Here is a 20,487-nt window from a genome sequence, read left to right as displayed (position 1 = left end):
TACACGCAAAGAGGGAGAGGAGATTCTGGGGATGCTCAAATTAGTTCTGCCAGATTTGTCATTTATGAGTTTATTTATAAAGAGAGAGACAGATGTATGTATGTGTGTATATATATATATATATATATATAGAAAGAGAGAGAGAGAGAGAGAGAGCGAGCTTTATTTATATATAACTGAGAGTCTGAAAATATTCCTTTCCTAGGGGTATTGAATTTTCTTCCTGAAATCCTAACCTGCTAATTTATAGAGGTTCTATATTCCTAGGCATGCAAAAGTAGTAGGGTCTGAGAATGAAGTGTCATTTTCGGGCTATATACACTGTGCAGAGAAATTTACACAATAAATACTGCTTAAGAAATGAACTCGTGATTAACTGCAACTCTCTCTACTAGGAAACTTGACTGAACAAATGCTTGCAAACCAAGACCCTGGAAAAATGCTAGGTTAGTCCTTAGAAGCTAAAGAGGATGAAACAAATTACGCCCTGCACATACAGGTCATTAGGACTTATACTGAGGCTCTTACATGTGGTGCAGGGAAGCCCTCACGGAATCTGGTTATCTGGGAATTGGAGCAGGCACAGCCAGCTTTCCTTGCAGCTTCCGCAGGGCTCAGGGGCCCTATCATCCTGATGGGGCCAGGAGAATCAAATCTATATCTTGCTTTGCCCACGGCATCATAGGCCTACTGGAATGTTTTAAAAAAAAATCCTGGGGGAATGAACTACATTCAAAAAGAAACACAAGATGAAGTGTAGGCAAGACTTTCATGAAATGCACCAGGCTCAGAGACATCCACTGTTAGCTCTAATTCTTGGCTTTATACTCTGGTTGGTTCCCTGTCCAGTGTGGTGCCCAGGATGTAGGTTCAGTTTTTGTTTTAGATACTTAGTGCCTTGGCTAGGTATCAGAGAAACAGTGTCTTAGCATTCTTAAGATAAAGGGAGTGAAAGAAACAGAGCAAGAAAGCTAAGTAGATGTGTGGCTTTGACTGAAGCTCAGCATCAGCTGGTCCCTGAGAAAACTCTGCAGAATCAATTAATTCACTAGCGAGTCCCTTTGTACCCCTGTAGCACTTAGGAAAGAAGCAATGATGTAACTTGCCAGACAAGGTGGATTCCTTTAGGCTAAGAAAGGTTCTCTGGAAACTAGTCCAACTGTGACCCATTAGTAGTCAACAATCTGGCTGGGGCAGCAATAGCATCCTCTATATAGACTAACTCCATCTGGTTTCCCAATCTCTTTACTCTTGGATATTAGGTGCCAGGCATTTATGGGTGGCTTTCTCTAACGTGAATTCTCATTTTTAAAACTATAGGAATATCTCATAGATCTCCAACAAAACTTGGACATAGTACTTTTTTCTTAAGGTTAAGTCCCTACTTTCTGCCCAGTTCTGAAGGGTTAAGTGGTGCGAAGAAACAGACTGAATGAATAGAACTCTCTGCCTTTAGTACCACTCTTGCCTCTGGTAGAGATATTCTTAACAGTACATTATGCCATTGAAATGTATATTCTTTTTTTTAATAGAGATATGATTGCATTCCATTCCAACATCAGTTTTTATTGTGGTAGCCTGAAGGCAAAGTATTATGTGGTTTCTTTCCATTGTCTTTCTTGCATTCAGCTGTCAGGACAATTTTTATAAACTTTCATATTTGGGTATGATCACTTTTGATGAGTAAACTGCGTAAATATATATATATGTATATATATATATATATATATATATATATATATAAAATGAAACAGACTCAGAACCAATGCTCAAGTACGGCATAATCAGGATGACTTAGGAGAGGTTAAATTTTTAAAGATTAGGAAAGCTAGGCAAATTTGTAAGCATGAACAAGATTGCTATTTTTATTTCCCAAGCAATGATCAGTAATCATATTTTAACCATGATTTCCTTTCAGACTCAAGACACTTCCAAATGTGTGACATTAAAAAATAGCAATTAACTGCTGTGTTCTTTCCATAAAGAATCCACATGCTTCTATGGAAAATGATCTTGTTTCTCTTCACATTATTATAGAAGAACACACACTCAAGAATAAAAGCATAAATTCTTTTTTAGCGTTTCTCCCTTCACATTTATCATACTACTTTATCTTTCAGGATATAGCTTCGCTGTGAGGCTTATCACCCAATATTCTTGAAATGAAACCTGAATTATATTTTTATCATACTAATGGTTTCCCTTTTCTTTCTTTTCTTTGTGTATTCTTTTGTCTTTCACACATGTAATTTAGAAATGAGAAACAGAATAGCACTGATCATGAAGGCAAGGTTTTTGTTTGTATGCGCAAGAACCTTAGTTACTTTAATTTCCTTCGAAACCTGTTACTATAATCTTAACTCTGCTAAGTGTTTCCCCTTTATATATATAAAAAAAAAATCAAAAACATCTCAAGCTTTCCATAGCTTTCTAATGGCACAATTGAAACAAATAAAAGGTAGTTCACGAGTGTTTTCGTGGTTAAAATGCAAAATACTATTAAAATAAAAAGGTTTCTAATGAGTATAAATGAATCATTTAAGCAGGGTATGTTTTCGACTGCTAAGGAAACAGAAAATGTCAATACTTTGTTTCTGAGAAATTTTACTTGTATGTGACAAAGCACAAAATGTCAGTAAATGAAATAAATTAACTTATTTAAGAATAAGTAACAATCCATAAACCATTAAAAGCATCAACCACAAGGATATTGATCTTGAAATTCAGGAGTTATGGTGGACTGATTAAGTTTTACATTTAGCAAGTTTCTTGAACTTGAAAACATTTCATGTTCCATGTGACATTTGCTACTGCCACTGTCCCTGTGTAGAGGTATTGTCTTGGTGAGGAACTGTCTGACTTTATCCCTCCACTATATGGCTCAAAACATTAGTGGGAGTGATTTTCAAACAGCAGTGTGTGTCAAATCACATGGAGGCTTGTTAACACAGAGATCGCTGGGTCCCATTCAATGCTTTTCATTCAGTACACCCAAGGTGAGTCTGAGAATTTGTCATTTCTAACAAGAACTTTTAAGATGTTGAATTCCTAGAAGCCACAAAGCTTATTTCTGGCTTAGATCCTTCTTATACACTGTACCCTCTGCTTGGAGCTTTACATTTCTATTGTCTGCTTACCTGGTTCTTATCCATACGTATCAGAAATCAGTTATACATGACCATTAATGAGACCTGGGGTGGGTTTTTAGTCTAGTGGTTAAGATGCCGGCACCCCATATCAAAGCCTAGATTCAATAGCTGGCTTCAGCACCTCTCTCCAGTTTCCCGTTAAAGCAAACCCTAGGAGGCAGCAATGATGCCTCAAATGATTGGGTTACTGCCATCCACATGAGACACTTGGATTGAGTTCCCAGCTCCTGGCTTCAGCCCTGGAGCCATTGTGATCATTTGGGAAGTAGATGGGAGCTGTCTCTGCTAGAAAGAGAGGTGGGAGGAGAGGGAAAGAGGGAGGGAGAGAGAAAAGGGAGAGAGAAAATGGAGAGAGAAGAGGGAGAGAGAAGAGGGAGAGAGAAAAGGGAGAGAGAAGAGGGAGAGAGAAGAGGAGAGGAGAGAGCTGATTTTGGCATAGCAGGGTAAGTTGTGGCTTGGGATGCCTTCATCCCACATCAGAGCACTCTTTCAAGTCCCAGCTTGTTCACTTCCAATTCAGCTTCCTGTCAATGTAACTGAGGCAACAAGATACATGGCACAAGCACTTGGGTTCCTGTCACCCATGTGGGGAACCTGTAGGCTCCAGGCTTTTGTCTGGCCTAGACATAGATATTGCAGGCATTTTGGAAAAGAACGGCAGGTGGAAACCTCTCTCTTCTATGTTGCTCCCCCTCTCTGTTGTTTTGCCTTTCAAGGAAACAAAGAAATAAAGCTTTTTCAAAAAAAAAAAAAAAGCAAGAAGCTTTATTTTAAAGGCTGTTAGAGAGAAAAAGAGAGACACAAAGAGAGTGGGAGAGACAGATATCTTCCATCCACTGGTTCACTCCCCAGAAGGCTGCAACAGCCAGGGCTGGGGCAGGCAAGAATCTCTGGAAGCTGGCACTCAATCCAGATCGCCCTCATGAGTGGCAGGGCCAAGCACTTGGGCTTCTTCCACTGCTTTAGCAGGGAGCTGGATCGGAAGTGGAGCAGCTGGGACTCGAACTGGCGCTCATATGGGATGCTGGAATCAGAGACAGTGGCAAGCTTAACCAGTGTACCACAACACTGGTCCCAATAAATTAACCTTTTAAAAAAGAAAAATAAATAATAGAGGAATTTATTTCTGGTTGTCCTTCCTGAAACCAGTGTTTCTTGTTTTTTTACTCTTAGCATCCTATTTTCCCTCTTAACACTGATCAGTTTGCAAGTTTTTATTTATTTGCCTATTGATGCATTCACTGTCTATTTCTTTCAAAGATCAGAAAATTCATTAAGGCAATTCTATATTTTTTTCACCAGGATATGCCTACACTTAGCACATGATAATCTCTAAATACATTATATTAAAAACATAAGCAGCAAAGAGAATTCAGCACTTTTACATTAATTCCTAGTACTTCAGACCAATACCTATTCTTAATTTACTTCATAGACACAATTTCCTACAAAAATGTGACAGAGTTGACAAATATTAGAAAACTGCCGATTTTCTTTAACTTCCATATCTGAATTATTTATATCTATTGCTTAATTTATTTTATGTGGGAGCATGTGCTAATTTCTGAAGCATGCCTAACCCTCTGAGCAAGAGTATAACATTTCAGTTTTAATATCAACCAAGGATTTTTCTTAAAAATATAGCAAGTTGACAAAAAAAGCAGAGGTGGGGAGCTAATCTGTTTAAGGAAAATATGATCTACTTGTGGTGGTACAACTTGGTTTACTTTCTGGTGGACAATTTAACAAGATTAAATACAAGCCTTCAAGACAGTTATGTGAAATCTTTTATCCCCATCTTTCCCCACAGGGTTATGAGTATGTGAAATGGTTACCGTGTAGCACCACGTAGTGAAACCTGACTGCAAGACAACCTGGGTGCCACTGCCACACTGGTGAGTCTTAAGACACACCTGAGATCTGTTTCAAGAAACTAGTAGTTTTTTCCGACTTTGCCCAAGTAGGCTCTAAGGATGAGATTATGAATGATTTCTTGTTCTCTTTGTTTCCCTCTCTTTTTCCTCCCCCTAATTTTTGAGGCTTTCCATTTAAGAAAAGTTATTTAATGATACATGAAAGGGATCATCAAATATTAAAATATGACAAAGTTCATTTACAAATATTGTCCACACATTTCCTCTTGTGAAGCAAAGGGATAAGAACATGGACAGCTGGGGGCTGTAATAAAGATGAATGAGAAGGCCCAGACTATGTCTTCTTCTTTTACTCCATCACCAAGCAGTTAAGCACTATGTCATGCACCACTGGAAATACAAAATCACCCAAGTTCCTACCCACTCCAGTCCAGGAAGACCCTACAAAGCTATGAGTAACAAGTTCATCCAGGAGAGAGCCACAGATTATGATTCTTGCATGAGCTGGTGCCTCTTTGGAGCTGATATCTAACATCACCCCAGGGAGCACCTCTCTTTCCTCACTCCTCTATCATATGGCATTGTAAGGTCTCCTCGAACTAGACATTGGGCTATGCGTATATGACACTGGTGAAGGAATAGGAGGCATGGTACAGAGAGGAACGATGCACGCACTGAGTTTGAAGAAAAGGTAGGAAGCAGAAAAGATTAATGTATGTTTGAAGAAGTGCTAATAGTCTTTAATAAGGTGAAGCATGAAGTACGGGTCAGTTGTCAAAGATAAATCGTGGATGTTTTCTTGGAATAAGATTATGCTGAGTCTCGAATGAGCTGGCTTTTGCAATGTAGATAATAAAGGTTTCTGTAAAGGGTAATGGCAGGTTCTTGGCAATTTTTTAGTTATATTTAATTACTACTCAAAAACACTCATTTTATATCCACTAGGCACTATGCACATACATACTATGTATGTATCTACTATGCAAAGGGAGAATGGAACTTAGCTTCAGAGTCATTAGACAGGATTGATAGTTTAGTGTATTATTTAAAAGAACAATGTGATTCGTGCAATGAAAAGTTGTGTCACGAGGTTTGTAAAGTGCAAAGGATGCTTAGGTAGGTCTGGAGAGACCCCTTAAACAGACATGGTGACTGAAGCCATGCACAGAGGCAAACAACAGAAAATGCATGCATCTGTGGGCATGACATGTTCATCCAGAATCTCTCAACTAGAACAGTATAAGCTTGTGGCCATCGCAGAAACCAGAGAGAAGTGGCAAGCAGTGTTTGCGGATGCTGGCAAGAAATAACAAAGGCCAGAAATGCGACAGTAGTGATTGGGAGCAAAGTATCTTAAACTAATTTTTAAGCATCTTAGGCACCTAAAAGAGAATATTTTGCCCTACAGTTTTGTACATGTGTGTCTATTTATTAATTTATTCTACAGAATATTATCGAGCACCTATTGTATGCCAAGGAAGGTTTCAGTCACTGTTGATAAAGGAGTGCACAAAATAGCCTGGATCTTTGCAATTAAGCTGCTTAACTCTAATAGCTATTATTTCACTTTAAGTTATGGCTATTACTATATTATATAGGTTTATAAAGAGATGAATTCCAAGCCAATATGTGTCCACAACTATAACATGCAAAATTTTAGATAAGAAAAATTCACAACCAAGTCTATTATATATAACAGTTTGAAAAAATCTTTTCTCCATTAAAACAAAGTAAGAGTCTTCTGCACGCATGAATAACAACTAATAGAGGGATCAAGGATTGTGAGTTACTTGTACAATGTACTATACCAAACTTGCTTTATTCTGGACAACTTAAAATTCAGTTCTATGCAGAAGTTACTCTTTATTGAAACAGAATGAATTTTTGCCAATTTGATTTTACATTCAATATATTATCAACTTAGAAAAACTGAAGCAGAATTGAATCAAAGATGAATATAAATTTTCTAAGAGCTGAGATAAAAGTAATACATGTAAGAAAGCTGAAAGAATTATAAAATAGGTACCAGTTTTGTGGCACAGTGTGGACACTGGTTTGAGTCCCTGATACTCCACTTCTAATCCAGCTCTCTGCATTTTAATGTGCCTGGGAAAGCAGCTGAAGGCGGCCAAAAGTACTTGGGCCACTGCACCCACATGGGAGACCTGGTTGGAGTTCCAGGATCCTGACTTCAGCCTGGCCCTGCTCTAGCTGTTACAGTCATTTGGGGAGTGAATCAGTGGTTGGAAGATTCTCTCTCCTTCTCTCTCTGTGTGTGTGTGTGTCTCCCTCTCACTCTGTGACTCTACCTTTCAAATAAATAAGCAAATCTTAGAAAAAAAGAATTGCAAAATGTTCCTCAATATCCACTTTTACTTTAAGATTATTGTAGCTCCTGGTTTTAAGTAATGCTTTGTCTTCCCCAATGGCTTTATTTCATACAAACACACATAAAAAATATGCAACTTCTTAAAGTCACATGGAATGAACATAAATAGATTTTCTTCATTAAAATCTAAGCAACAGCATATTTTAAAATCAGCTTGGTGTTTAATAATGATTCATCTTGATTTCACCATATTCTGAGAATGAAAAGAATCGTCCACGTTCACTTCCAAGTCATGTCGGCCTTCTAGACATAGTTATGATAGCTATTTTTACCTCTGTTAATATGTGTGAAAGATCCAGCTTAAGTCAAAACAAGGTTACTCAGTTTTCCAGTTTTCCCATCATATAATCAACAACATCAACTATCAAAATATTACTCTGATTTTTGTAATCACATCTTAAGGTAATACAGAAACTCATCTCCTGTTATAGTCTGTTATGACAACTGCTATTATGATAGTGTCCAGTTAAGCACTTGCAAATGATGAATAAATTACTAATTATACATATCTAAGTGTCAAGCTGTTTAATCAATGTACTCAGAGGCTACTGAAAAAAAATTCAAATCATTGGTCAAATCTACCCTTTAAGAAAATGGACTGGTATTCAATCAACAAATACATTACACTCAAACAGTGGTAGAAAGGTGGGTGTTTGACTTAGTGGTTCAGATGCTACTTGGGATGCCTACATCCTACACTATTTCCAGCTCTGGCTCCTGACTCCAGCTTCCTGTTAATGCACACCCTGGGAAGCAGCAGTGATGGCTAACATACTTGGGTTCCTGGAATCCACATTGGAGACCTGCATTGAATTCCTATCTCTCAGCTTCAGCCTGGCCCAGTTGGTGTTGTGGGCATTTGGGGAATGAATGAGCAGATGGGATTTCTCTCTCTTTCTCACTCTCACTGTTGCTCTCTCTTTCCTTTCATTCCTCCCTCCCTCTCCTTCCTGTTAATGCACACCCTGGGAAGCAGCAGTGATGGCTAACATACTTGGGTTCCTGGAATCCACATTGGAGACCTGCATTGAATTCCTATCTCTCAGCTTCAGCCTGGCCCAGTTGGTGTTGTGGGCATTTGGGGAATGAATGAGCAGATGGGATTTCTCTCTCTTTCTCACTCTCACTGTTGCTCTCTCTTTCCTTTCATTCCTCCCTCCCTCTCCTTCTCTTCCTGTCTCTGTCACTCAAGAAAAAAAAAAAACATAAATAGTAATAGATATATTTTTCTTTTCCAAAATAGGAGTATAACTTAATGTTCTCAAAAAAATCAGTGAGAATAAAGCTGCATTGATTATCTAAAGGAGAATAATATTTCAGTGAAAAAATGAGCTTAAGGCTGGCGTCGCGGCTCACTAGGCTAATCCTCCACCTTGCGGCGCCGGCACACCGGGTTCTAGTCCTGGTCGGGGCACCGATCCTGTCCCGGTTGCCCCTCTTCCAGGCCAGCTCTCTGCTGTGGCCAGGGAGTGCAGTGGAGGATGGCCCAAGTCCTTGGGCCCTGCACCGCATGGGAGACCAGGAGAAGCACCTGGCTCCTGCCATCGGATCAGCGCGGTGCGCCGGCCGCAGCGCACCTACCGCGGCGGCCATTGAGGGTGAACCAACGGCAAAAGGAAGACCTTTCTCTCTGTCTCTCTCTCTCACTATCCACTCTGCCTGTCACAAAAAAAAAAAAAAAAAAAAAAAGAAAAGAGCTTAAAAATCCTTAAGAATAATCTTTATACTAAGAATTTAAGATTCTGGGCCGGCGCTGTGGCTCAACAGGCTAATCCTCTGCCTAGCGGCGCCGGCACGCCGGGTTCTAGTCCCAGTCGGGGCACTGGATTCTGTCCCGGTTGCCCCTCTTCCAGGCCAGCTCTCTGCTGTGGCCAGGGAGTGCAGTGGAGGATGGCCCGAGTGCTTGGGCCCTGCACCCCATGGGAGACCAGGAGAAGCACCCGGCTCCTGCCTTCGGATCAGCGCGGTGTGCCGGCTGCAGCGCACCAGCCGCGGCGGCCATTGGAGGGTGAACCAATGGCAAAGGAAGACCTTTCTCTCTCTCTCTCTCTCACTGTCCACTCTGCCTGCCAAAAATAAATAAATAAATAAATAAATAAATAAATAAATAAAAAGAATTCAAGATTCTTTGAGTCAAAGAAGGTCAGATTACATTACTACCCCTCTTGCATACCACACTCAACCTCAACCCCCAGGCAATTTTAACATGAAGACAACCTTGGAAATGTCTTCCTTCAACTTTCATAGTAAATGTCAAGGTGGTTCCAAAGATAGTATTTCATTCCCTGTGTTAGCCAAAGGATCTACAGAACTTACGATGATTGTATAGCCTTTATTTTTGTAATATTTGTTTATTTGCTGTCCCAAATTACCACAATATTGGATGACTCTTACAGTGGTTCCAGTATTATGGCTTTGTAGGTCTAAAATAACGAACCATTCTCTTACTTTAGCCCTATCTCCACTAGCACAGGCCAAGCAGGTACACTGCTGTTGCACATAGTCTCTTTGCCTGGGGAGAGACAAGAGATTCAAAGCGTGGGGCAATTAAATGGATATTATTTAATACAAGCTAAGAGATTCACAGCAATTAGATCCCAAATGGGGTTACAATATTTTAAGAGTACGAAAATAAGTAAATGAAAGTAAACTCAGCAGTGGTTCATCATTGGTTTTAAAAACACAATAATGCATTGCCAATGACCCTGATTTACTTTTGTTCCTATTTCATTACTGCATTCTGCATGTGTTGCTAATAAGTTGACTTCTTTCTGTTTTCCAACTTGCTTATGCCATTTTAACATCATGATAATAGAATTTGATTGTTTGATAGGGAAAAGTTTTAAATGAATCCATTGAGTCTAAAATGGTGCAGAATTCCAGAGAACAAAACTTCTAAAAATAAGTATGTTTTGAAATAGGAATGGCAGGCTCTTAACTCATGAAGAGGAAAACATTTACCATAAAAATCAATTCTTTCAAAGAAAATAGAAATTTATCTTAGTGTTAGATTCTTCAACCTCATTCTGGTTAAAAGAGTTTGACATTTCAGGGCTGGACCCACTGTGAAAACTTAATAAATATTGAAGTTTATAAACAAAAAGCATAACAATGATATGTGGACCAATTTTCAAAAACATTGAAAATCAATGTGTCCTTACTCTGCCTAATTCAGTTTACTCAATTCTTTTATGTATACTTGATTTTAGCGGGTTTGACCATAGCTATTTCAATTATACACTGAGCATTAATCAAATGACTTTTGATGTAAAATTTCCTTTCCCCTGGATTCCAAAATAAGGAGGAAGTTTGTTTTTAGTGTTTGTTGTTTAATGTTAAAACAACCATTTAGACTGTTTCTGTTATATTTTTGTAAAAACTCCCATTACATATACTGCTTACCCTATACCACAACCATGAACTTCTTTAAAGGGACTTAAAACCAGGGATTTAGCCCCCACATTTGGGAAAAACCTCATTTCCCCAATTACTGTAGTTGACTTTTTCCCAGTTACTCTCCCACTTTGATTATATACCCATCCCCCTTACTATACACAAATATATGTCTTCTCTCATGAACACAGAGGCTCAAAAGGTTGACAAGGAAAGTTATAAAATTTACAAACTCCTGAAACTACTAACTTGTGTTCCCATCTAGCAAGCAGGGCCTTAGTTGACAAGCGCTGGATGATTGTCTCAACTATTCTGAATGCCCCAGGTTTCAGAAGCTCTGTAAAGTAGCTGCCTATAGTCAGTACCCTAAGCAGAAAACTGTGTGGAGAATTTTTAAATTCATTTGCTGCTACCGGTAAGTGTGATAAATATTTACACAAAGTGAAATAATCATGTGACTGAATATTTTCATTTTAACTGGCATTGTGGAAATGTGGTTAAGGCCTTGTTGTACCTTACATCAGGGAGAGTCTGGTTCAGGTCCCTACTTTACATATAGTATCCTGTTTATGGAACCCTGGGAAGCAGCAGGTGATGGTTCAAGTACTTGGGACTCTACCACCCATATGGGAGACCAGATGGAGTTCCTAGCTCTTGGCTTTGACCTGGCCCAGCCCTTTCTATTGCGGGCATTAGGGAATGGGTCCACAAACAGAAGATCAATTTCTCTTTCACTCTTGCTCTGCCTTTCAAATAAGTAGATCAATATTTTTTTAAAAAAGTACCAATAAGAAACAATCAATAATCGTGATTGTCTTCCACAAGAGAGCTTTGGTGAAGAGGCCATTATTCATATCAAGCTTCCTGAATGGAATGATTCTAACTGAACTGTCAATTGTTCTAACAGGAGGTCATGGGCCTGTATTCATTTTCCATTAAATGTTCTAGACATTGATAAATATAAAATAAATAACGATATATATATATATATATATAATTTGCAATTGAATAGTTACTACCAATATATAAAATATGCATTTAGTACATGTGCAGCAGTATCACTATTTTTAAAAAAATTATTTATTTATTTGAAAGGCAGTGGGGGTGGGGAGAGAGAGAAGGGGGAGAGGAGAAGGAGGAGAGGCGAGATCATCAAGCTACTAGTTCACTCCCTAAATGGCTGCAACAGCTAGGGCTGGGCCAGGCTCAAGCCAGGAGTCAAGAACTCCATCCGGCCCTCCAGTGTGGGTGGCAGGAAGTGAAGCACTAGTGCTATCATCTGCTGCTTCCCAGGCACATTTACGGAAAGCTGGATCAGAGGCAGAACAGCCACTCCAATATGGGATGTGAGTATCCCAAGCAGTGGCTTAATCCATTGCACCACCATGCTGGCCCCTAGAAATACAGATTCACAGCCCTACTCCAGATGTTCTGAGTCTGAAACGCTGGTGAAGGAGTTCACCAACCTGGGTTTCCACGTGTCCTCTGGATGATTCTGATATATCCTCAAGTGAGAACCACCACAACAGAAAACGCCTGACATTCTCAGTGATCATATTGGGTAACTTGAATCCTAGACACTTACACATTCTATAACTTCAAAGCCAAGTTTACTTACAAAGCCCTCTTCTTACTCATAATCATCACTTACTTGGACATTTTCCATAAGTCTTCTTGTCCATCATCAAAATTGGTAAGCAGTTTCAAGGTGGGCAGGGGGAAGGCGGATTCCCACAAACACAATTTTCATCATTCTCAAAAAATTACTGCTTGCACAAGAACAAAAGAGCCAAGCAGAAATATAGGGGCCGAGGGCATTAGTAGGTTCACTTACCAGCTGCAGGGTACACTTTAACTGTGCTGGGCACCCACCCCAGCACTGCTCTAAGTGTTGACTACTACGTCTCATAATTGCCTGCCTTCTCAAGAGAGGTGCCCTCCGCTGATGGGAGCCCCCCAGGCCCTAGAAGTAACACCTTTCCAATGCCTTAAGAGGTAACTCTTGTCCTCGGGGGTGAGCAACAGGCAGCGGCATCTTGGAGCAGAGACCAAGAGCTAACTATGCGCAGTTCCTCCCAATTCTGCCTTCAGGGCCTTCATGTTGGCAGCTGGAGACCATTAATGGTGGGAGTGTTTGCAGCATGAAAACTGGAAAATGCTACAAAGTAGTTTACCTACCTCAGAACCAGTTGGTAAATACTGACCAGGACAACCCTGGCATGGTCAACCACTAGCGAGGATATCAAAGGACAACTCTACTTGTGTGTTTTGTGCCCCAGGCCTCCCTCCTTACAGGTCAGCACAGAAAACTAGGTGTTACCGGAAACAGCATACTCACCTGCTTGGCTGTCTTCTCCCCTGTTACTTCTCTAACTCCCTTCACAGGCTTCTTCCGAGAGCTGACCCTCTATGCCCACATGCACCCAGACCACTGCCCTCAGAGTCTGCCTCCTGGGACCATGACTTCAAATACCAGTTAAGTCACAGTTAAGTGACTGCGCATAGAAGCCTCAAAAGACACACAAAGCATCTATGAAGAGCCACAAGTCACAGAAATTTTGAGTCACAAAGATCACACAAAATTACCAAAGATAAATGTGAAATAGCAAGGCTCTAGACTTTGTGTATATGCACATCAGAGAAGGGAGTTGATGGAAAAAGATGAGACCTGCACAGAGTGGGCAATCAGTCACATCACGCTTCTCAAATTACTCTTTCACACCCACAGGGGAAGGTAGCGCAGGACTTAGTGACCTAGGAGTTTGGAGAAAATTCAACTCTACGTTAAAACATGATGAAGACGTTACAGAGATCACAAAACTGACGTGAGATTTCCAAACAACAAGAATCATCAATGAACTCTCATGCTCACACAAAACACAGCTAGGCAGATGGAAGCAGATGGCAGCTTCTGTCTTTTTGGCCATTAAAAGAACTGAGACTGAAAAGTTTGAGGAGCGCTACTCTTGGGAAAGACTCTTAATAGAAAAACTAATCGTAATTGTCGACTATAACCGGAAACACTTTACTATGAAATAATCTTATTATGAATAAGTTCTCTTTCCATAAGTCCCCTTGAAACAGGAAGGTTATATTAGTAATACAGGCACATGTGTTTCAATAATACTCAGAAAAATGGTTTACCAAATTATTCAATTATTTAAAACTGGTTTACCAAATTATTACAATTATTCAGTGCCACTGCTTCACGTAGTTAATGTAAGGTTGTTTAAGGTATAATACTGATGCCACTGTTCTTTTTTAAAAATTTTTATTTAAAAAGTTAAAAGAGATACAGAGACCAATGAGAGAGAAAGGCATGCACACACACACACACAAATATTGCATGTGCTAGTTCACTTCCTAAATGCCACAGCAACCAGGGCTGGGCCAGGCTTGAAGCCAGGAGCCAGGGACTACATCTGGGGCTCCACATGAGTAGCAGGAACCCATCACCTGATGCCTCTCAGGGTGTGCATGAGCAGGAAGCAGAAATCAGGAAGGGAGCTGGGGCTCGAACTCAGGTACTCTATTTTTCCATGAATATGTTGAAGTAGCCTCATATTGGCTATATGAGTTCATTTTCTTAGGAAATATGGAATTTCATTAAATAAACAACTCTCACATTTTACACATTCTAGTTAATGTGGTACAAGCATACACACACATAAGCTATTAAAAATTCTTGCTCCCTCATCTTGGTACTAAATAACAATATTCCCAGGAAAGCCAAGAAAGCATTAAAACAACCCCAATATAATTTTATACATGACATAAATTAAGTATTCACACTCTATAATGAGATCAGACTTCTCTGGGTATAGGTTCTAAGCATATCATAGATGGATGAATGAATGAGTTTTAGATCCTTTAATACTGAGAGTGTATTACTTCAGGTTCTTTTTTTTTTTTTTTGAGTAGTCTTTTATTACCTAAGACTCTTGAGGAAAAGTATTTATAATTATTACCAGTCACAAACAAAGCTTCTGGAATAAATCCTCAGTAAACAGGATTGGCATATTAAAGGATCAGTTTTTGATATGGCTGTTTTCAAACAGTAGGAAGGATGATATTCTTTGGAGAAATTTTTATTGTCTAATTAAACACTTCTTGAGTAGAATCTTGTCAGATGAACTCATTAGCTGAACATTTTGATAACCCATGTTCTCCTAAATGTCCCGTGACCACAAGAGTAGCTGTACTGCTTTGATTGCAGTAACAATGGTAACCAATTCTAGCTCCTCCTTTTAACACAGCCCATCAAAGGAATGCAAAAAAGTCCAAATTAAAATAAGTTGAACAATAAAAAGAACATGTGCCTTTTCTGACTGTTCCAAAGCCTTTTCCTATCTTTAAGCAAAGTTCACTCAGTAATTATCTTATTTGTGAAAGTGAAAGCAGAAAAGATGTTTCTCTTATTAAATCAATATCTTTATGCTTTAGATGTGGAAGGCATCTCAAAACAGTCAAAAAGAATGTCACCAACTCATTTCCTCCCACCCACTGTTTTAAGTCGTTTGCGTGGTTCCAATGTATACTACACTTACGTAAGTTGTTTATGAAGAGCCAAATTAATAGTCTTTGCAATTGTTTTCATTGGAATTTGGAGAGCTGACAAATGAATTAGTAGAAAATGGCAATTCTACATGAATTAGCTTTTAAGTCTCCCTAAGAGGCTGATGCAGAACTTAATAAGAGACTTATTAGGAGAAGTAGGACAACTTAATTCAGATTGATTATAGACTTCGGTGAAGACAGCTGGGGTTCAAATGAAACTGAAAAAGAACTTATATGCACTTCAAAGTATGCTAAGCAGATGTCTGAAACAATTACCCCACTCTGCTTTTTCAGAAGTTTCAAAGGCAGGATGGGAATAGCGTGATAAAGGAGGGTTCTATTTGCTGAAGTGGAGGTAGGGGCTGTTGAAACACACACACACACACACACAGACAGCTAGCTGAAATAAGACCCTTTGAGTTAGGAAAGCGGTTTGACTTGAGTGTCCTAAGTGATCTCCTTTGAGTTTTATAAACAAAGCAGGAAATATATGTTAGCTAAGCAAGAAGCTCTCCAACATGAACTAAACAATTGCTTTTATATCCAACAAATAATTTGGACAGAATTTAAAAGATGAGTAATTCCTATTTTATTTTCTATGCTCTGTTAAAGCCAACAATGACTACTCTATTAAAAATAAATGTTATATTTTAAAAGTATATAATAAGACTTTACTATAATATGCCTCTTTATAGAGGTATTCCCAGATATTAATGGTAAAATCAGATGCTTTTGAACATCACAAGTACGTGCTTTGAGACCCAGATAAAGCCCTGGTTATGCATTCATTCCAAATTTATGGAGGGTTACATCTTTTTTGCTTTTTTTTCTTGATCAAAGGCTTACATAATACACAAAGCATTTTTACCAAAACAACATCTAAAGCCTCCATACAACAATTCATTTGTAGTTCATGACAATGAACAAAACATTAGTAAATTTTCCTCTTCCTACTAAAGGCAGTAGACCTCATTCATTATGAAGCCGCGGTTCCCTTATTCCGAGCTTACAGAACTTACATAATTTTGAACCATTCCTAGAGTTGCTCTGTTTCTGATGGTTCTGTCTATCCGTGCATCCCTAACTTTATAAGAAAGAATTACAACCTTTATAAATCTCCTATATAAGCAAGGATTTCAACTTGTCTCATATAAGTTATAAATATTCCAGAATTAATAAAATAAGAATAAAAACTTTATAACCAGGGTTAAGAGGAGAAAAGCAGTAGGGGAAGATAGAGTTGCATGAACATGGTTGCAAGCTTCCTGCTTGCCAATGTGAAAATAAAATTCTCATGTTTCCTATCATATTTCATATTTTCTGTCCAGAGGAAATATACTTGGTTTTTCTCAATGTGAAATTCTGAGCATTACTCTGATAAGCTTCTCAACAATCAAATCTCTTATCACATGTCTTGAGAAGTACCATAAGTTAATTGTATCTATGTCTGAGAAAGGTAAACACATCTACATATATATGTATATATAACTTTTTGAAAGGGATATTTAATGTTTAATGTTATGTGTTTTCCCATTATTGAAATCAGAATGAGAGTCTTACCAATTAGGGTATGAGAAATTAAATTCATTTTAAGATCAAAAACAAATAAAACAGAAATAAAAAGGGATATTGTAAATAGGGTTGGATAAAGACCAGGGAATATTTGAACTGTTCCATGCTTAGTTAATTTTGATTATGAAATCCTGCTGCATACATTCTCCATCTACCCTCAGGATCCTACAAGTACTCTTCAGTGACACATCTGAATAAAAATGAATCCTTTATGCATACTCTATAATCTATATATTCAGCAACTTAATTGACTTATTAACTAATTTAGTCCCTTTGGGGCATTTTTCTAAATATATTTATCATTTTTGGAGAACAGTTTAGAGTAACTATTTGTATAATTTTGCACAAAAGTACTATGTTTGATTGTGAACAGATAAAAGGCAATAAATTTTGAAACAATTTAATTTTAAGTATATAATGTTATTCATTTCTTTAAGTGTCAGACAACAGGCAATAGGATGTTGAGGTAGAAGGGATTTTAGAAGGAACAGAGTCAAATTTCTAATATTTTCTTTTGAATTTTCACCTGCCATTTTAACAAAGAACTACTGAACTCAACATTACATTGCAGGTTTAATGAGGGCAGAGTCCAAATGTGCATCTTGTATGGCACATATCTAGCACATTACATACTGGCTCCTAAACAGTTCAATGAATGAATGAATGAAGGCACTAAATGAGATTCCTTGTAAGTCATTCTCACTGGCCTCAGAGCCCGGTATTCAAGGATGCACAGCAGGATCCTCTTTCTCAGGAACCTCACTATCTCTGGGAGAACAAGAGTAAGTAAGTTGCTACAATATATGAAATTTAAGCATGGCAATTTAAGCATCTTTGGTGATCGATGCATTGAACCGAGAGCAGCAGCTTCTGCTTTGTAGGAGTTTGGTGTGGCAGACACTCTGGGAATACCACAAAGATGGGCAACATTTGGTTTGGGCTTTGAGGGCTGAGTGAGAGTTCAGCAAGCAGGCAGCCTGAGATGACCCAGACAGAGAAGAACAATGGCAGAGGCAGGCAGTTAAGAGACAAGACAGCAGGTTCAGGTAAGAGAGGTGGCATGGGCAGAGTGCATTAATGCCCAGGAGGATGAAAGCTCTAGTTGAGAAGTTAACCAGGACTAGGAAGAAAAGGGCCACCTATCGTCTTCATTCATTAGACTTCCTCCTTAGGGAGGTATTCTTCTGCTAAGAGTTTGGATGAGTGTTGGAAGAATCTAGATAATGCAGAGATATCAGTAAAGAAACTGTCCGTTCATTTATTCAGTCATTCAATTTGGTATTTATGACAGGCCAGGCACACCAATTATGGAATGGGATTTAAAGATGCAAGTTGTGATCATCTAAGTAAAAGATGCTGGGGATTGGAAAAGGATATTTGGTTGGAAAAAGAAGAGAAAAATTTAAAAAAAAAAAGTAAGTCAGGGGTAAAATGAGCAATCATATGCAATCAGTGAAAATGTAGAAGGTTTTAAGGATGAACCTAAAGTTTCTAGCCTAGGAAACTTGTTGGTTTATGACTCACTAACTGAAACAGGAAACACAGAAGGTAGTCAGGTTGAGTTGGACAGCTGTAGGAGACTGGAAAACAGGAGAACAAATGAACCCACTATATGGGTTAAGAGATCAGAAGAGATATCCACACCCTAGACTGAGATTCTTCACTGCTATGGCTTGAACAAGATTCGGCTTACAAAGTCTGCAGGACTTTAGACACCAAAGTCATAAGTTGCTGGCGTTAAGAATGTGGAAACTTAATCCCATTACGGTATTTAGGAGGCAGACCTGGTGGGAGGTCCTTAGTCACTGGGGCCATGCCCCCTAAAAGCAGCTCTCTTAAGAGGGTTATAAAAGCCCAAGTCAAGCCGAGCTCTCTGTTTCCTGGCTTCCATGTGATCATCTTCCATGTGCACTTCGCCATTACCATCCACTACCCCCACCAGGTGGTCACAGTAATGGAGCCCACATGATCTTGGACTGTGAACTTCCCAAACCATGATCCAAGATAAATCTCTTTCCTTCATAAGTAGCTTCTCTCAAGTATTTTGTTACCAAAGTGAAAAGCTGACTAACACAGCTACCATCTAAGCTGTTTCAAACTGGGAACATCTAAACAATACAAATAGAATAAGACAAAAAACTTGGGCATACCAATATTTGAAGGGTGCATCGAGGTTTAAAAAAAAAAAAAAAAAACTTAGGAAAGCATAGGAGGGAGAAGAACGTAGGCTGAACAATGCCATGAAAGCCAAGGAGATGAGAACTTCCAGAATGAGAGTTCTGGCAAATATCCTGAATGCATGAAAGAACTTATTTTAGATTTCATTCTAGGAGAAGTTCTGCAGTTTTGACATTAGATAAGTAAACAAAACGTGCCACAAGTTGTTTCAGAATTATACTCCTAAATATGTATATTCTCTCTATAGAAAGAATATATACATTTATATAGCACCTTTGTGCTCCAAAGGCATTTAACTTTGATTTCATAGACAGGAGTATTCCAAATATACTGGTATAATGATTTGTCCCATCTGCAGAGTGCTAATGCAAGTTGAAATTGTATTACAAGCATTGCCTTCTAGGGGAAGACTAGCATTACCAATTTCATTTCACAGTACCATAACGTACCCAAGTCATATAATTTAGTTAGCAAAAAGGCCAAAACCCTGACTCATGGCTGTTGCTTAAGTGTTATATGGCTCTCTATTCCGATACTAAGTCAAACAAAGAAAACACACACACACACACACACACACCAGACTATTTTAGTACAATCAATTTCCTAATAACAAAATCCAACGATTTTTTGTCTTGTAACTTTTTAATACTTCATTTTATATTATTGAAGATGGGCAAATGATTTGATTACTATCTTGTTTTGGGGAAAACACCATGAAAGGCAGAATTTAAATTTGCTAAGGATAGACTGATCTCTCTTGCTGAAAAGGGCCCTATTTTTAACTTGGCAGTAAGAAACCGCTGCACTCATGTTCTGGTCAGAACCGCTTTTGAGTTGCCCAAAGGGCTCTGAAGCAAAGTAGCAGACGGTACCTTGACTTTTTCCAGGTGATCTTGGAGAGAGTCAATAAGGAGATCGCCCACGGGCTGCCACGATCCCTTGATCACCTCAGCCTGGCGCAGCTTGAGGTCTAGCTCATCTGTCGCCTCCTGAAGTTCCTGGAGTCTCCCAAGGGCCTCATCCAGTTTTCTCTGCCAGTCAGTGGAGTGAAGGTTCAATTTTTCCCACTCAGCGTTCACTTCCTCAGCCTGCTTTCGTAGGAGCCGAGTGACATTCTGGGCTCTCTCATCAGGAGGCAGCTCTAAATTGGCAATATGACAAGGTTTTAGGCCACGTTCATTTGTGGTTTTTTTTTTTTAAACATTGTCAGAAAGGTCATACTGGAAGAAAGAAAGAGTACAGTTTAACGAGAGGCCAATTTACTGATTAATGGCTCTTTTACACTTTGACATAAATTACGATGCACGGCTCAAGTCTGTCTTCCTGAGTGAATCTGTTCTACCCTATATCAATCGGAAAATCCAAGATTCATTTA

The 20,487-nt window shown here is 38.9% G+C and overlaps 1 protein-coding gene across 9 annotated transcripts in view; it reads right to left on the bottom strand.

The window, feature by feature from the left end:
- The window catches only part of DMD (dystrophin), a 2,142,101-nt gene that overhangs the window by 334,940 nt on the left and 1,786,674 nt on the right, over window positions 1-20,487 (bottom strand). For all 9 annotated transcript variants that reach the window (XM_062183372.1, XM_062183374.1, XM_062183379.1 and 6 more), the window contains one exon: window positions 19,985-20,253. In XM_062183372.1, coding sequence (XP_062039356.1) covers window positions 19,985-20,253 — 269 coding nt within the window. The remainder of the gene's footprint in view (window positions 1-19,984; window positions 20,254-20,487) is intronic.

This window comes from Lepus europaeus, chromosome X (assembly GCF_033115175.1).
Source record: "Lepus europaeus isolate LE1 chromosome X, mLepTim1.pri, whole genome shotgun sequence".
In the NCBI taxonomy this organism is placed as follows: domain Eukaryota; kingdom Metazoa; phylum Chordata; class Mammalia; order Lagomorpha; family Leporidae; genus Lepus; species Lepus europaeus.
This window is presented reverse-complemented; position numbering and strand designations above follow the sequence as displayed.